The sequence below is a fragment of the Ictidomys tridecemlineatus genome, chromosome 2, assembly GCF_052094955.1.
Source record: "Ictidomys tridecemlineatus isolate mIctTri1 chromosome 2, mIctTri1.hap1, whole genome shotgun sequence".
NCBI lineage: Eukaryota > Metazoa > Chordata > Mammalia > Rodentia > Sciuridae > Ictidomys > Ictidomys tridecemlineatus.
The window spans coordinates 144,489,563-144,508,216 of NC_135478.1; the positions used below are offsets into that span (position 1 = coordinate 144,489,563).

Genomic DNA, 18,654 nt, shown 5'->3' on the forward strand with positions numbered 1-18,654 from the left:
TCTTGAACAATATGAAGGACATAAAGCATCAGATTACAGAGTAAGCTGCTTCCATTTCCAGGAACTCAATATATCCAAGTGATCCTGAGTCCACTCAAGTTGCACAAAGATTCTTTTGAGGCCAAGACTTTTCCTTTTGTTTTCCAAGACCAACCTCAGCTCATTGAGCCCAATTCCCATATCACTTGCTTGGAATCCCAAAAGACACAGGATTTTACAGACTGGATTATTCTAGGGTGATCAGTCCTCCCCTTCCACCTCCTCTTCTCCATGACCTCCTTTTGGATCAATTACAGCCACCAGGAAAAAAATGATAAAGACATTTATTGAGTCATCTACAGCAGTTTGACATCCTTAAATTCCCGGACAAGGTTGTGAGCACAGCATTAATGGCAGCAGCAGTAGCAATAAGGTCCATGGGGCTCATCTATATCATGGGAGATGAAACCCAGGCTGATCCAGTTCCCACAAGGGAGCCTGGATTGCATCTGGGATGCCAGGGACTGCACCACTCCAACCCTGGCAGGTGCAAAGCGACAGAACACAGACATCAGACAAGACACACGTGGCTGATTGCAGACACATTCCCAGACCTGGAGTTCAGGGGAAGGAGAAGGGATGGGCATATGGCCCATTGGAGAACTTTCCCACATCCTTGAAGGATTCCCAGGAGGGGTAGCATCGAAAAGCTCAAAACACCCACGTGGTCCTCTCCCCATCCTAATCCCAAGTGCAAACAGAATTAGTTGAAGATAAAGCTAAGACTCTGTGTCTGCCAGAGCCCTCTGGCTTCCTCCTCATCCCCAGTGCTGGTGGTTTTACAAATGGGGTAAAAGTCAACCCAGGAGCACTCAATGCAGTAAACAGACAGCAAAGAGCCCCTTTCAGGGGACTTCACCCCAGTAATGAGACCAAATTTGTGTCATTTCCAAAATTCATTCACATGCAGAGGGTCTCTCACTTCAACCTCATCCCTGGCCTGTGCAGATGATCCAATCACAACCGTCCATTTCTCAGATGAGGGCAGAGGCCTGGAGATGGTCTCACAGAGCAGGTGGCGAAGCCCAGCAGGTCGACTCCACTGCTTCTCCTGCATTCTGGAGTCCTAAACAGCTTTCAGTAGCCAGAGCCCCTCTGCTACACAAAGCCAAGTGTTTATTAGATGTAGATGCTTTGGGCACCATGTTCTGGCTCATGCGCAGGGATGTGTACGTACTGGTGGGGCCATTTCCTCATTCAGATTTATGCCTGGCCCACCTGTTTCCTCATCGGTCTGAAGGTGACAGCCGATCTGTCAATCTCCAAGTTTCTCCTGGCTCTAGTCTTTTGTGTCTCCCCAAAGCCACAAGGGAATGAGACAAGGTTAAACAGCAGGTCAGTGGCAAAGCAGGGAGAAGCCCAAGTCCCTGCTCCCTGCTTGGGGCTCTTCCAGCTGGTTTCCATGCTGCCTGGACTCAAGTGATTCATATGACACAATGCTCACTACTTTCACTCTGGAGTGGCCCTGAAAGGGATAAGGGTACTCAAAGAATTAAAGAGAGAGTCTCTTCCAGGAAAAGAGAGGGACTGATCAAGGAGCAGAGGCCTTGGCATATAACAGATGCAGGTCTATTTCCAGCCTCAGGCCAGGCTGTGGCTCCCCAGTCTTATTTCCCAAGGACCCAGCTCACAGAAGATGGGGTTAGAGAAAGACAGACATGCCACAGATGGTCACAGGGCTGCCTACTGAAACAGAGAATGTATTTTGGCCCCAAGTATGATGGAGGTCCTGAGGCTCACAGTGCTGGGGACTGTGACAAGGCTGCGGAACCCCTAAATTCCACTCTCTGGCTCTTCACTGGCTCCACGGCAGCCTCAGCTTCCCTAATTTGTGCCTCTCCTGACACTGCCTGCCTGTCCCACACCTGGACAGTCATGTCAGGGGTGAGATTTCCCTATCCCGAGAAGAATCTGGCCACCCATGGGTGAGGTTTAGAATTGCATAGAACAAAAAAAAACCCTTCCCAGGAATGAACCCCTGCAGGCATGGAGCACAACAAGTCTGTTCTTCTCCAGGTGAACATTTCCCAAGTGTCCCCACCCCTCTTCACACAGCAGGATTCCTTATCTTTTGGGAGTCCAGGCAATGACACAATCCTTACTTGGGGCCCCTTCCAAGGAGATGGCTGGTATTTAGAGAGAATTCCAGGATGTGTCAGGGTACGTAAGAATCATCTAGTCTTATTGCCCATGCTATAGATTTGAAAACAGAAGATCTGGTCCCAGGCCTCATGCCACCCTCCCACTCCCCATGACCCTAAAACAGAAACTTCTGGAACATTCAGAACACAGCAGGTACATCTTCTCACAAGACTGGCAAAAATCCATTCAAACAGAAAACAAACCGAGAGAACCTAGAACCTCTAGGAGGACAGAGGCCCAGGGCTCAGCAGTAGTGCAGAACACGGGACGCGGGGTGACTTGTTTTCGCTGTTTCGCAATGATGTAGCTATAAAGTCAGTTTCTTCTTCCACAGTGACATAGCGCTGCTGGTGAGGGCGGTGACAAATGAATGAGGTCCATATAACTGCTCCTTGGATCTGTTTGCCACCTAGTCACAGCACCCTGCCCAAGCCAAGTGGAGCGCTGGTCTGCACATCACACCCAAGGCACCTGTTCAAATGTCCGTGACCTGAGCCTCCCTTCCGTTCTACTGGCTTCCATCATGGTGTCCAAAAGGAAGGGAAAGGAGCTGGGTTTCGAAGAGAAAATAAACAGCATTCTTCCCTCACCTACAGACCCCCCCCCTCCTTAAAACCTCAGATGATACACACATCATGCATGCATGCCCTTTTACCTGCCTTCGTTTTGAACTGGAAAACTGAACAGTACAGGGCCCAGAGAAACATTAGATGCCACCTCATTTCATGAATGGAGAAACTGAGGCCCAGAATAGGGAGGATTGCGTCCATAGTCACAGCCGTGAGAACCCAGCTGGGGCAGAATCCTGGTCTCTGAATCCCAGGCCGGGGCTTCTTCCAGGCAACTCAGGGACTCCAGCAGTGACCCAAGTGCAAGGTGATCAGTAGACACTTCTTGGGCAATGCACCTGCCTCCCCAAGCAGGGTGAGGGGATCCGGAGGTCTGGCTCAGGGTAGAAGGGACCACTGCACACCCCACGGCAAGTCCAAGTCATTTAACATGCTGAGGAAAGGGCAGAGTTCCTTTCCGGGTGGTTGACAAAGACCCAGGGACTGACTTCCCTGTGGAGGACGCAAGACTCATCTCCAAATTAGAGCAACTACAGCCTTCTCCAGTCCCTCTGAAAGGGTCTCCAGAAGCACTGCCAAGCCCCCCAGGGTTCCTTCCTCTTTGTGAAACCAAGACAAAGCAATACCCACACCCACCCCAACCCCCAAGCATTTCAGAACATGGGCAGGAAGCAAGTCCACAAACGCAGAGACAGGAACAAGACCAAGAGCTGAGGTGGAATGAACTGGGCCCCGGGGCCATGGCACTCTAGCACTTTTCTCAACCTTCCCTGAACCTGGTTCTGCCCTATTTGAAATTCGTAGGTGGTGGCTGTGCCATTTGCAGCTGGGAAGCCAGAATGAGCACTGGGTTGGGGGGGGGGGAGGCAGGGGGGCATCAGCTCCTCCCACCAATAGCTTCTGCTAATGGGTGTGTAGGCATGGTGTCCCCTCAAGCTCCCTAGCAGCCCACAGTGATTCAATGTCAAGGGCACACAGGGGGATGTAGTACAGAGGTCTCAGATAGAGTTCAGTAGTTGAGTCCAGGTCGGAGGACCTGGTGACTGGGGCTCTTCGTTACCCATGGAGGCAGGGCCTGGAGGAGCCCTGGGCCCAGGACTTGGGCACATTGGAGGTGTGAGGTGCTCCAGGATTGGCTGACATCACAGGAAGTCGGCTGGTTCAACCTAGTCATGGCTTTGACTTAAGGGGAAGGAGGGAGGAGGGCTTAGGGACTCTGGGGCATCTACTGGAGACAGGAAGGGCAGAAGGGGAGCTACCAGATGAACCCTGCCTGTCTCATGTCGGGGTTCAACAATGGAGATGGAGGAAGTCTTCTTGAATGGGTCTTCCAAACCATTCTATCTCCTTTTCAATCATACTCACATTTCTGGCTCTCAGCTCTTCTTGGATCAAATGAAAAGCACCAGAACTTTTCCTGACCCTCAAACCCCACCCCCAACTGAAGTCTCTGATTGAAAGAGTGTGGAGTTTTCCCACAACCCTGATACCCAGAGGTTGGGGACCTGGACACCAAGATGCCAGGTGAGCATGAGGGAGCCTTGGGGCTGGCCTGCATTGAAGGATCCCGCCACCCCAGCTGGACCTCTGGCTAGCCTCAGGGACTAGGCTCAGACAAGAAAAGGTCCCATATCTGAAGTCAAAACTGAGGGGGTTGTTGAGGCGGACATCAGACCAGACACTCCAGAGCAGGGTCTCTTCAGCCTCAGCTCACGAGGCCTCGTGCCTGGGCTTAGGCCATCACTGAGGCTGGCCAAGACGCAGTGCAATGGAACTGGGCTGGCTGAAGTGAGCGGGGACATGGGTGGAAGGGAAGAGATGGGACAACTTTCCAAATTCAAGGAGTATTTACATGTCCAATCAGGGACCAAGGGACCATGGTGAGCAGGACCAGTACCCAAACAGGAGGGGCAATAACAATCTGCGCCCCGCCACCTTCTCCCCACTTGGGGAGGAGCCAAGCTGCCAGCCCAGGGCCTGCCCAAAGGGAGGGAAGAGGCGCGAACGTGCACAGCCCCTGCCCGCAGTCCCAGCCTGTGTAGGAGGAAAGGAAGAGGGGAGGGGGACTCAGGTGGCCAGGTTGTCGGCCGGAAGGCTGGACATGCGGAGCTGGGAGCTGCTCTTGCTCAGGATGGAGAGCTGGGTGCCCCCGTTCACCCCACTGCTGGCCAGGGATGGGTGCCTGTGCTTGAAGTCCATGGTGAAGTAACGGTTCACCTTCCAGCTCCGCCATTTCCTCTTGATCTCTGCCTGCACCTGCAGGGAGCAACTGGGGCTGTTACCTCTGGGCGACATCCTCTCCAGGCACCAGGTCCCACCCTGACTGCAGGCCTTCTGAGGCTGTCACCTCCAGTACTCCTCCTGGTACCCCCTGCAGACATCCCCCTAGTCACTGCCTGGGGAAGGCCTTCGGACAGCTTCCTATTGTCTCTGGCTCACTCCAAAAAGAGCTGGGTGGGTCTTTAACAAGCAGTCCCTCAGGGCACATGCATCAGGGTAAGGATGCCCATTCTTGCTGACCATTCACACTGGGCTGCCTGAGAATCACCCAGAGAGTTTTCAAAGTCTCAGATCCCAGACCATATGGATAATTACATCCCATCTCTGGCTAAGATCCAGATGGCAGTAGCTTTTACAACATCCCAGGTGATTGCAGTGTGCAGTCATGGCTGCGAACCACTAAGCAGTCCTCTGGCAAATGCACTCCCATGTAGCCCTTACTTAGTACGGCAACTGGGGGGTCATGCCAAGTGAGTCTCAGCTTCCATTTGCCCTTCAGCCAAGTTATCTCTGTGCAGTGCACAAAATAGGACTAGAAGCAGCACCCACACTCCCCCTCTCCACGTCCAGCTCCCCTTCCACTGCAGGCTCTTGACAAGCTACACCTACTCCCGTGTCTGCTCTCCCCGTCACTCCTGCAAGGCCCTCTCTGTCGCTCCTCATTTGTCCTAATCTGACCCTTGCTCTAGGTCATTCCAGTGATGGCTGAGCCCAATCACCTGCTGAGGTCACGGTCACACAGAGAGCACTGTTGCTCCCTCTCCAAACCCATCCCACACGTCCAGCCCGGGCCCCATCCCAGCACCTGTCTGGGTTCTCTTCAAGAGCATCACTCCATAGGTTAGCTCTGGAAGTGGAGCATTACTGGAAGGTTCCAGGTCTCTCCCTGAGGTCTCTTCCAAATCCTCCCATTCCTTGCTCTACCAGGGGATGGATTTGAGTGAAGCAGGGGGTTCTGCTGGGGGGAAGTGCTGAATGCTGGACAGCTCCTGGTCTAGAAATCTTGCCCATCACAGCCTCCTGACCTGTGGTTCCTGGGCCTGTGTCCTCCCCTGCCTCGCTGTCACCTCCTCCTCACTGAGTTGCCTCTCACGAGTGCAAGTGCAGGAGCTCTGGACTCAGCAGAGCTGCTGTCTTCCTTTGGGTAGAGCTCTGTGCTCAGGGTGGGCCTCAGCGGCCAAGTGGGAAAGGTCCTGGCCCAGGTGGAAGTTGTCAGGAGACCCTGACAAGACAGGACACTTGCAGCTGTGTGACCAGCTCCTCCCCTAGGTGCTGAGAGCCTAGCAAAACTCTTGTCAGGGGGATCTATCCTGGTGTTTGCTCCCCAGCAATCCCCACTTCCACTGGTGAGAAGCCAAATGGCCAGGGTCTTACCTCCCCATTCAGAAAACAGTAGAGAACGGCCACCACAAAGCCCTGGGGAAAGAGGAGAAATAAACCTCAGAATGCCATATGCAGAGGGTGTGGGGGAGGGCAGGGGTGGGAGCATAACAACAGGAAGCAGAAAAATGCCAAGACCTGGATAGGGGACCCTGCCCAAGGCTCTGGGATGAGACAGGTGTGTTCTGCTCCACCAAGATGGGCAGTCAGGAAGCCAGGTGGCTGGTGGGCGAGAACCCACCAATACACCCAGGCTTTGAATCCCATGTGCCCTTGGTAGAACCCTTCCCAATGCCTTTTTGCGCCCCCCTTTTTTTGTGGGACCAGGGATTGAACCAAGGGATGAGTTATCAATGAGCTGCATCCCCAACCCTTTTTTTATTTTTTATTTTGAGACAGGACAGGGTCTTGTCAAATTGCTTAGGGCCTCACTAAGTGGCTGAGGCTAGCTTTAAACTTGCCATCTTCCTGCCTCTGCCTCTTGAGCCACTGTGATTACAGGCTGTATCCCACTTCCCCTGAATGCCCCAGAACGTTCTCTGGGCTCTCCAACTGGATGGCAGGCTCCTGAGACAGGAGCCCTCCAGGATACAACAGAAGCATGTTTTCTTTAACTATTACTGTCTCCCCACTCTCCCTCCACCCTCCACCCTTATCACAGCGAAGCCAAATACCATGTAAAGTCAGTCCTTGGCATGGAACATGGGTTTAGCCACTCTATATGTACACAAAAAAAAAAAAAACGAGAACATTCTCCTGAATGCTGCCAACAAATTTCTTGCAATCCCTGTGCCCTAGGTGGTCATTTGAAGGTGTCAGCAGAATAAGGACTGGAATACATCAGCAAGTCCAAACATGGGAGCCCTGGGTTCTGATTCCTGGTTCAGAACTTGCTCTATAAAAATCTGTCCCAGTCTGAGCAGGTTCAGAAGCTGAGCCAGGTAAAGTGGCCTTGAATTAGAATGCAAAACACCAGTCAGATGTGCAGAATAATGTCCTGACCACCAAGCTCAAATGCTATATTAAGCAGATGGCTCAGGGACAGACACTCTACCCAGCACACCCCAGGGAGCCATCCCTCCCCTATGAACCCACTGTTACTGCCCACGCACACTAGGACTCACAGCCCCATCATTCATCCCTCCCCATGTGGACTCATTACTCCACTGCTCCCTGCATCTCCTGGCTCACTTGGATATGCATCTATTTGCTCATGTCCTTGCCAAGCTCACTCAGCTCCTGAGGCCAGGGCCTATGCTGGGGACTCCTGTGTCAGGGACCCTAACTTGAGTAAGACAGAACTCCAGCCCGGCAGGGGTGCAGGATTAGAAGGCTGAAATCAGGATGTGGACACACAGGGCTCTCAAAGCCATCCACCCTGCAGCCCAGGCTGATGGACAACTGTCATCTCAGATTGCACAAGGGGCGTGGCACAGGAAGCTCAGTCATAGTGATATGCGGATATTGGCGTGTCATCCTAGAGCTTTCACAGAGTGCTTCTATTCTAGTACTTATTTCAGAGACAGAAACACTGAGACCTGGAGTGAGGTGAAGAGGTTCCAGAACTACCCCTGGTTCTGGGGAATTCTTCCCTCCAATTGTGCCATGCCTTACCTGGAAGGAGCCCAGCCCCAGCTCAAACACGAGTCTTTCCCTCTTGCTGACGTTCTCTGGGGAGAAGGCGAATACAGTGTAGTGGATTCCAAACAGCGGGATGAGCAGCAGGGTGGACCGGGCCAGCCGTCTGTGGAGAGAAAGTAGCACATGTGCTCCAGAGACTGCCAGGTCTTGGGACCAGAGCCACAGAGGATCCAGTCCCAGCCCCTGGCTCTCCCCCAGGTCCCTGTCAACAGTTCTGCTCAGCATTACGTCAGTGCAAGGGACCTGGGAAAGAAGGGAACTGACCAGGGCCCAGGCTTCCAGGACTCCCTGAGCTATTATGGGGCAGGGCTTCCTCAGTCTGCAAGGCACCCAGTCAACATCCTGCAGAGCCACTAAAAATGTACACACTATTTATAGGACCCCCCTGAGCAATGTGTAAAACCCTTGGGGGTAAATAAATTCAGAGCAAAACACAGGACTGGTATTCAGGAGGCTGGAGGCAAAGCAAAGCTTCTCCTGTTCTGGAAGGAAATTCTATGTGCCACAAAAGTTGCTCCTGAAGGCCACAGAGTTTCTGTGTTTCTGAGTCTGGGGTGAGTGGAGGACATTCCCAGAAAGCAACAGGAGTGCTGAACACAGGGAGGGAAGGCATTGGCTGGACCACAGCTGGATTCTAGGAAGGACCTACAGACTCTGGGCATAAACCATCTCTTCCCAGGCAGGAAGAAGCTTCTGCCCAGGAAACTGGGTAAAGGGGAGAGAACAATCTTGGCTCCAAGGTGGGACAGACAGGGGAACCACCAGATGGGTGGCCCACTTTCTCCCTGACTCTCAGCCCACCACTGGCTCTCAGGTCAAGAGTGGGGTGGTGCCCTGTTCTAAGGGTGCAGAGGCTTGGAGACCCAGGATGGGGGCACCAGGCAGCTGGGCTCTCTAGGGAGGAAACTCTCCCAGGAGCTCCCAGGACCCCAGCTCCACCTGCTCCAGCTTACTGGCTCCCTGTGGACCTCCCCAAAGAGTCCTGTCCTGCAGATGTGTTCTGTCCCTCAGCTGCACCCAACCTGGCTCTCTGGAGGGTCAGACCATGCTCTCCCCACAGAGGATGGTTCACAAAAGTGGACGTGAAGTTTAGGGTGCCTGTTTGATAGGGGCAATTGTACTCTGTGCTTCTCCTTCCTCCCCATCCCAGACTTTCTAGGAAAGAACATTATATTGAATATGGAGGCTCCACACTTCTAGAAAATTGAAACCATGAGATCTGTGCAAGGTCTTGGTATCTTGGCTTCTGTGAGGAGAAGGCAGGAGGGAGAAGGCAGGCAAGGAAGAGGAAGAGACACAGGGAATAAGGAGGAGGAACAGCCTGAGAAGACCTGCAGGAAGAGGAAGCTCAGCCCAGAAGGGAAGAGGCCACTGGAGTGTGGCCAACCTCCTCCCTGCTCACAGCCTGTTCTGCAGGCCCTGAGGGTCCCTAGACCAAAGTAGGGCCAACAGGAGCTGAGCAGTCCCTGCTGGGAGTCCAGGTGCAGCCCTGAGTAGCCTGTCCTCTCAGCCTTCCTCTTAGAAAGTGCCCCCTGAAGAAGGCAGAGAGGCTCCTGTTTGTCTGTTATGTCCTGCAGCAAGCACCTCTGGGCTTGGACCTGATGCCCAGAAATGCCTGCTCCAGGGAGCAATCCATGGACCACACAGGCACAAGAGCCCGGAGTCCTTAAAGCCAGACATCTGGGCACATGGGTGCTGCTCATCTCTGGGTGCCCAGAGTCTGGAACCAGAAGGCAGCAGAGGGTGACAGATTAAGAAGAGCCAAGGAAAGGGGCTGGAAATGCAGTGTGGCCCCCCGGGGGCTTCACTCTGGTCCTGTCTAACAGGCTCACTTTAAAACACACAGGAGCTCAGGAAGGGAGGCTGCCCTGAAACAGGACTGGGGTGCCTGCCTCCCTCCCTCCTGTCTTCCTGTCCTGCAAATGGACAGTTTCCAGGAACTTGGCCTTATCGTCTGAAAAGAGCCCTGGAAACCAAGATGTCAAACCTCTCCAGTGTCAATGGTGGCATGAGATGCGCTGGGTTCACAGTGGGGCTTTTCATGCAGGGGCTCAGGCTCTTCCCAGGCCCAGAACAGAAGTGGTAGCTGCACCGAGGGTATCCCATGGATAGGCCATGGGCAGCTTCCCTCCCCAGCACCCTGCAGCAGCCTCAGCAAAGTCAAGGACTTTAGGCAGGGACCAGGTGGCTGCAGGGGCCCCTTTGGCAGACAGGGCACTGAGGACAGAGGAGAAGGCCTCTAAAGCTCAGGGGGGTGGGGCTTGTGGACCTGTGACCTGCCTGGAGGCCCTACAATTGGAACTTAGGATATAAGCCTCACACTATAATCACCCAGAGAGACAGTGACACAGGGCGTAGCAATGTCCTACTGCCCTGAGAAGACTTCAATAGGCAGAAGAATCCTAAAATGCCAAGAAGAACTTCCAATGATTGGAGCTGCATCAACGACAAGGGGCTGCCAAGGAGGCAGTGACACCCCCAGTCCACATGGACATCCAAATTGAGGCTGACCTGGTCAGAGTCAACCTAAGCACAGTGTTCAAATCCTGGGTTCAAATTCTCACCCTGCCAATAAAGTGGCCTCGAGTGAGTCACTTCACCTCTCTGTGCTTCAGTTTTCTCATCTGTAAAATGGGGACAATACAAGGACCCACCTCATAGAGTGGCTGCCGAAACAAGTGACTTGCTACCAACTTGCACATCGAGTGCTCTAAGTATCAGAGTGAGGGTCCCCTCCTGTGTGCAGGGGTTTGGCCTCGATAAACTAAAGTTCTCACCCTTATTAGAAATAATTTTGCAATTGCAAAGACTGAAGCTCAGAGAAGTGGGGGATTTGGGGAAAGGTCTCACACACACAAGGCAGCAACCAAGACTGCAGAGCTTCCTCCTCAGCACCAGCCAAGCCCCCAGGATGCTGCTACCATGACTGCAGCTCCGTCCCCACACCTTGCCCTCCCGCCCCAGGACCACAAGATTACAGAGAACTCACAAGACACGGGGACAGACGTCAACATGCAACAGCCGGGGATCAGGGCCAGGCTGGGAAGCACAAGGTGGCTCTCCACTCTCCAGCCTGCCGCCGAGACGCAAGCTCGAGGCAGTGGTGGCATGCGTCCCCCTCCCCTCCAGGACACCCGGCCACAGCCACGGCCACGCACACTTACAGAGTAATGGTGGACAGTTCTGACATCTTGCAAGAGTGCTGCTGAGCCCGCTGTGGCTTGCAGTAGCATTTCTGCACGCAGCTGCTGGGTGTGACAAGATTAGCACTTCTGTCAGCTGGGGACACCGGGCAAGGAAGAAACTGAGGCAGGACTTAAGGAGGGAGGGCAGAGGAACAGGGGGGTGGAGGCAGGGCCAGGACATTCCTGAGGAGAACAAGGAAGCCTAAGGCCAAGACTCAATCGGCTCTGGACAAAGAAAGGCACGCCCACATGTGTAGGTGTGTGCTTAGTTGCACACACACCCACAAGCACTCACTGGGACCGCCAACAGGTTGATGATCTTAGGGGGAAGGTGTGTGTTCAGAAGGTAGGATGTGGGCAGGGGCCGAGGCAGGGAGCCCGAGGCTCAGCCCCAAGCTATTGAGCACACAGTCTTGCTGCAGGTCACTCAGTGAGACAGACAGCTGGAAACTCACACCACAGACCTCATCACACGCTGCCTGGTCTGGGCAGAGTGAGCTCTGAGCTCGGTTGTGTGTGTCACCTTAGGTGTCCTCTGGTCATCCCCTCTATCCCTCTCTCCTCCAGCCCCGGCTGGCCTTCCTCTCAGGGTCAAGAGTGCTGTCTACAGAAGACCAGACTGAAAGCACTGCTCATCCGTCTAGTCTGGACTTGCACCGTCCACTCTGAGAGTCACTACCCATAGGCGGCTATTTGGATTAAAATCAATTAAAATGAAATCAACTTAAAAATCCACCTCCTCAGTTGTCCTAGCCATATCATAAAAGCTCAAGGGCCACATGTAGCCAGGGGTGACCATGCAAACAGCGCAGGTGCCAGGCATCTCCCTTGCCGTGGAGAGTTCTGGATAGTGCTGGGAATTCAGTGGGCAGGTGCTGAAGACTGAGAGAATGGCTTTGGAGCACTGCCCCCTGTCCTGCAGAAACAGGCAACTTTAAGAAGGTGGGCCCAGAAGCCAGTCTAGCTCTATAGCCTGCTGGGTGGGCACAAGCCTCAGGGTATACAGACTCCATCTCTTTCATTCCTTCCTGTTCATGCTTGAGTGGGCACAAGCTGCGGACATGTGTTCTCCTCTCAAGATGGGTCAACAGCTGCATCATCTCACACATAGGAGCAGCTCCTTCAAAGCCCTTTTCAGGAGCCACACACGTGGCCTTGAGATTCCTAGTACTGGACGGTGAACTGATATATTAAACATGAATCAGATGTCCATAAAGTCAGATAATTTGGGAAAGGTTAGATCCTTGGCATTCATAGATAATGCTCTTTTTTGACTCCACCTCTTTGAGTACAAGTCCGAAGGCACGTGACATGTGGGGATATGTCATTCTGCTGAGGGAAGAATGTGTATCATGCACTTCTGATGGAATATTATTACTCAGCCATAAAGAAAAATGAAATTATGGCATTTGCTGGTAAGTAGAAGGAACTGGAGACTATCATGCTAAGTAAAACCAAAAACCAAAGGCTAAATGTTCTCTCCGATATGCGGATGCTAACACACAATGGGGTGTGGGGGGGTAGAAGTTCATTGGATTAGACAAAGGGGAATGAAGGGAAGGGGGGAGGATGGTAATAGGAAAGATGGTAGAATGAATCAGACATAACTTTCCTCTATTCATAGATGAATATACAACCAGTGTAACTCCACACCTTGTACAACCACAAGAATGGGATACTAATTAGTATAATGAGTTATACTCCATGTATGTGTAACATGTTAAAATACACTCTTCTGTCATGTGTATCTAAAAAGAACAAAATTTTTTTAAAAAATGTGTGTCATATGCTTCAAAGATGAGACCAACTCCAGCCTGCCCAGCATCTGTGCTGTGCCTCTGTGGGTTTGTGGTTCTCATTTTATAAATGGCCCCTTTCTGTTCTCATTACTTGCAAGGTGGTTACTGTGAGCCCATTTTTGAAGAAGAGAAATGTGTGGTGTGGTTTGATGCTTTGCTTTCCCCAGACCAGCAGCAACAGGATCCACCTAAGAACTTCTTAGAAATGGCAGACTCTTGGGGCCACCCTGGCTTGCTTGACTCAGGATCTGCTTTTTAATTAGAGTTCCCAGCTATTCATGCATCTAAGTTTTTCCTGTGTCCTCAATGAATGCCCAAAGTCTCCATTACAAATATACAAGAAGACACACAGATGCAAATAAGGACTTTTTTCTCAATAATTAAAAGGGCTCATTAGGTCATACAGGAATGGTAGTTATTCATTCTATCCTTATTATCTCCCTTGCATGGACTGAAAGGCTGACTGGTCTCCCCTAGATGGCCTGGTCTCCCCTAAATGGCCCAGAAACCAAGGTCAGAAGCCAGAGACCTACCCACAGCAGCAGAGCCTGCGCCAACGCCATCACCCTGAATTCTAAGCTTTGGCCGTTCTCTGAGATCCCTCTATGTTTAGCTCCAAAGTGTCCCTGATCTTCCAGGACTCCAGATATTTCTACAGTAAACATGGCATCCTCTGATTATTTCCAAGATTTTTAAAATAATCTAAAGACTATTATGTGACAAGTTAGCTGGGACGCGGCACGTGATGGGGGAAGAGGAGGACAGACGGATGAGCAGTAAAGGGGGGTTGGAGGCATCTCAGGGGAGATGGATCTAGGGGAAAGGGGAAAGGCCCCTTTCCCTAAATATGTCCTTCCCCAGACCTTCAAGGACTGTGCAAAAGAACTCACTGAAAAGAAGAAAAACAAGACTGCAGCAGGCTGGCCAGAGTCAGGAGCGTGAGAAAGAAAGAGAAGGCAGAGTCTCAGGACAATTAGTAAAAAGAGAAAAGGAATTTCATTAAAAGGAAGAGATAAGGCTAGGCAGACTGATGAGATCAGTTCCGAGTTGGCTCCAAGGGAGACCAGAAACTCAGATGAGGGTGCTGGGTGGGGCTGCCCGAATCAGAATGCAGGAGGCCCCGGCTGCAGGTACAAGACCCACTCTGCAAGTCAGGGGGCCCTTGACTTCCGGACCCGACTCTGCCATGGCTTTGCTGTGTCTGCTGGAAGGTCAAAGCCATCCCTGGTCTCAGAACTCAAGGATCTGGCAAAAGGTGTCTACAGTAGCCAAACTCCAAGAGCATTTCAGTGGTCTTTGTTGAGAGGCTGGTTGGACTGCAGCCCCAGAAAACACCCAGGTTGCTAGACAGAGACGTCTGTGGAGGACCTTTGCAGGCAGAACCCCCATCTTCTTCACTTCTGTGATCCTAGAGATCAGTGTGGTGCTGGGCCCTTGAGAGGCTTCAGAATGTGGTGGTCTGAGCCAGACATGCCTCAGTGGGTCTCTTCTGATGCTAAGGTGCTATGTACACCAGCACCCTGCCCATGCCCAAGGAAGTGCTCCCCAGCACACCAGCACCCCAGCTCTGCAGATCTTGGAAGCTTTCCTGCTCAACACCATGTCTCCCCTCTTCTCTGTGCTCCCTGCCAGCATGGAGAGGTGTTAGATGAGGAGTCGGGCACTCAAGCTCAAAGCTTTGTTCAGCCACTAATGTGTTGGGTGACCCAAGTTATATCATATTCCTTCTTGGGGAATCAGTTTCTGCAAAATGAGGGTAACAATTCCCTGCTGATCAGCCTCCAGCAGAACGGTGAGGAGGGGACACTCCCAGGCAGGGCAGGGCAGGGGCACTCTGGAGTGGAAGATGGAGCCCCACGTGAACCAGAAACCTCTGGCTGTGGGTGAAGGCCCTGGACTGAGCCCCTGGCTGCACAGCGGCCTTGCCACAGCAGGACCAATCTTGGGAGGGGCACACCGTCTGCCCTGATGGGGCTGAGGAAGCCCCAAGAGGGGTGCACATAAGCTTTCCCACCCCTACCCTATACCCAAAATGCAGCTTCCAGTGCCCATCTTCTGGCTAGAGGTGACTGGGAATGAAGTCACCATGCCAGAGCAGGGGCCTGAGGCTCTTCCTGTACAGAAGGTGTCTGCCTTAGAAACTTCACCCCTCCCTTTCTGGAACCAGGTAAACTCAGATCTGCAGCCAAAGGCAGGCTGACCCTGCCGGCAGAATGCTCAGCCCTAACTTTAATGCTCAGCCCTAACTCCGGTCTGAGACCAAGCCAATTGTGGACCCATGCTGAGCCCTGACCTAGGCCCTGACTCCATCCCTGGCCATTGCCAAACCCTGATTCCAGCCATTCATTCTACCAGGAGCATCAGGTAGGAGTGTGGGTGGCTCAGCGCCACTGGCCCCTGCAGGGGCCCCACACCCCAACAGGTCCTTCTGAGGCTGGGTCAGGAGCGCCGTCTTGGTCTACGTAGGAAAACCCTTTATCATCTGAGCAGCTGGAACCAACCTACAGGAAAGGGAGTGAATGCTGGTCTGAGGGCACAGGCAGGGGGTCCTCTCGGGTTTTCTTGGGGACTCCCAGGCTTAAATTTGTTCTGGAAACAGAGGAAAAAAAACCAGAGAGCTGTTGTGGGCAGATATGAAGAGGCTTTGCAGCCCAGCATATACTTCTGGTGCCCCAGAGGATGGGGCACAGTCCTGGCCTCTCCCTTTCCCACCAAGCCCGGTCTTCTCCACCTTCCCCCCAAGCTTCTCCCCTCCTCCCCATGCACACACCTCCCTGCTCACAGCCAGCCCCTCTTCCACACCCTCTAGCTGGGGACAATTTTACGCAAGGCTGGAGCCCATTAGGAGCCTCTTCATCCAGGAAACCTCATTGTATCAGTTAGTTGGACACCACCTGCTGGTCTGCGAATCAAGGATAAGAATAGCCTGGAGAAATGCCCCCCACCCCCTGAACTGTACCTACACATTGACTCTATCCTGCAGGACTCATCGTACTGGGAACTAATTCCCTCAGCTCTAAGGTGGGGAATTGCTTACCTAGCCCGTCAGATGCGCTGGGTGTTTGTGAGCATAAAATGTGCACAGGCCAACCTGCAAGTGCTTTAAGTGCTCTGCAGTTCTTAGCAGCATTGTCACTGGATTATTGCTCATGTTCATGGAAAGGGTGTCCTTGACCCTGGGAACACTCCAACACGTGGCTGATGTCAATGGGATCAAACAGATTCCTTGTCTATCATCAGCCCACCCACCTGGTTCACAGCCCTGAGGTTTTCATCTTCCAGGCTTGAAACTAGCAGAGGTTTGGCTTTCTCTAAAAAGGATTTATTGAGTAGGCAAGGAGATGCTTTTAAAGAAGGAAACCAACTGTCTCTTCAAATGTCTTGGATCAACACTTAAATGGATAAGCCGTGTGCTAATGACAAGTGGTCCTCACCTATGCATTTGTGCCAGGACAGGACTCCACAGCGCCTACAGTGTGGACAATTTAAAACCCAGGCCCACGATTCTTTCCCATCTAACCCTGGGGGCTCTTGTTGCCTGGGGCAGGATGTCTGAGTCAGCCAGGGTTCGGAGCATCCTTCCTTAGGCTGAGCAGCTGGAACCAAGCAGCCTCTGTGGGTATCCCTGCACAGGCAGAGTGAGGGGAAGCTGGAAGGACCCCCACCCCTGGCCTGCAAACAAGAGGTCCCAGGGGCCTTAGAGGAAGAAACAGATCCTACCAGAAAGGGGAAGAGATAAAGCTGCTCTTGCTCAAATGGGAATGAAGCTCACTCAACAACCGGCCCAGCTACTGTGGATTTCCAATACCAGACATAAATGTCAGTGGGTGAACCAATTCCCAACCAAGCAGGAGAAACTGAGGCCACACAAGGACATGGTTTCCAACACCACAGGGAGGGGCGGGGAGGAGCAGGGCCCTATTTTGAGACTCCTGAGATAAAAGTAGGAAGGATGTCTCTAGGGCAGGTTGGGTAGTGGCAGAGGGCTGGCCCTAGCAGACATTATAGCTTTTATCAATGAATAATTTTCCACTATGTAATAGACACATGTAAGTAAGAGCTGGCAAAAACCTATAAAAAAATGACAGTAAATGGACAGGAAAATAAAAGTTTCTTTTCCAATGTGATGTAATAGTCCCCAGCCCCCATGGAAAGGGCTTCTCCAAGGGGAGATACCAGGGGGGATAGACAAGCCAAGAACAAGACTCCCAGGAAGTCCCCAAGGAACCTTCAAGAAGGATCTGAGACTTGGCCTCTGAGCAGTCCCTCCCTCGGCCTCTCTCCAGGAGAAGCTGGGGTGCGTGGAGCCCTCTGCTGAGCCCTCCCTGCGCCTCTCTTTCCCCTGGGCAGGGTCAAGGTTGTGATCTGAGGCTGGGGTCTCTGGTGAAGGCAGGACCAATGATGGCCACAGCTCTTTCTAACCTGCTCATTTCGAAAGGAACAGAGGAAGCAACACCCTTGGCCTCCACTGTGTCCCCCAGTCAACCGCAGGGGATCACCAACCTTTCTCTTCAGCATGGAAATGCCCCCCTCCCCAGCTCAGAGCCCCAGCTGGTCCCGCTCCATTCACAAGGCCAGAAGGGTGAAGGGGCAGATGCCGAGTCTGATTTCAGATAGAGCAAGGCTGGGAGAGGCAGCGGGAAGATGCTATCAGGGACATGACACAAAAATAGCTGTAGGAAGCCAAACGGCCACGAAAGAAGAGAAAGTCTTGGACTCAGTGGAAAGAGGCTGCACGTGAACCCCCAACACAGAAAGCGATCAGACATTCCCCTTCTCAGGAAGGAGGGAACTGAGGAAGAAGGATCAGAGAGATGCAGAGGCAGAGCTGCCCTGAGAGAAAGAACCCCAATTCCAACACCCAGGCCAGTGAGAATGACCACCTGTGTCACCAGGCACGCTGAGCAAGGTCTACGTGTTGTCCTGGGGGTTGGGCCCATCCAATGTGCTCACAGGTTTCCCACAGACCAGCATCCCCACAGGAAACCCAGCTTCTGAACGACCAAGTCCTGAACTACCTAAGGGAATCTGGTGTTCTCCACTTTGATTTTTCTAGTGTCACATAGGCTCTGTCACTCTCTCTTTTTTTTTCTTCCTTATGTGTAATGGCATGGAAATTAGGAGCTCCTGGGTTGGCTGAAGCCCAAGAGGGAGGGCAACTATGTTTTCAAGGCTATGTTTCATTCAGGAAGAAATTTTGGCAATGCCCATTATGATATAACCCTATCAGCCAAGCCCAAGCCTTCTCCTGCTGGTGACCTGAGCGCCGGGCCTGTGTGGCTGATGCAAATGGCCGTGGCATCCACATGGTGATACTTACAAGTAGATGCTGGACTCGTTGCCTCCCATGTCTGGAGATTGCAGCTTCTGCACAAGGATTACGATGATGCCGATGAAGAGCACAAAGTTAACCTGAGGGCCAAAGAAAAGGCAGACAGACATGACTCTGGGCAAAGACTTTGTGCACTCCTGCCCCTATACAGGCTCCTCTTCCCCACAGGTACCTTCCCCAGCTAGTCGAGATCCCCTCTAGACTTCTAATCCAAGATGGTGGCAGGAGAGCGCTAATGTAGCTCCTACCCACCACAGTGTCACTGCAATGAAAGAAGAGATTCGAGA

The 18,654-nt window shown here is 52.5% G+C and overlaps 1 protein-coding gene across 7 annotated transcripts in view; it reads right to left on the reverse strand.

Annotated features, from left to right (window-relative positions):
- Positions 1–306: 306 nt before the first annotated feature.
- Adcyap1r1 (ADCYAP receptor type I) overlaps positions 307–18,654 on the reverse strand; it is a 55,030-nt gene continuing 36,682 nt past the window's right edge. For 3 of the 7 annotated variants that reach the window (XM_078039887.1, XM_078039891.1, XM_078039890.1), the window contains 5 exons: positions 18,356–18,447; positions 11,216–11,299; positions 8,025–8,154; positions 6,405–6,446; positions 307–5,006 (listed from right to left, as the gene is read on the reverse strand). In XM_078039887.1, the coding sequence (XP_077896013.1) occupies positions 4,818–5,006; positions 6,405–6,446; positions 8,025–8,154; positions 11,216–11,299; positions 18,356–18,447 (537 nt within the window). In that variant the 3' untranslated portion in view covers positions 307–4,817. Of the gene's footprint in view, positions 5,007–6,404; positions 6,447–8,024; positions 8,155–11,215; positions 11,300–15,540; positions 15,625–18,355; positions 18,448–18,654 lie in introns of all 7 variants that reach the window. The other 4 variants (XM_078039892.1, XM_078039893.1, XM_078039888.1 and 1 more) reach the window with 3 other exon arrangements.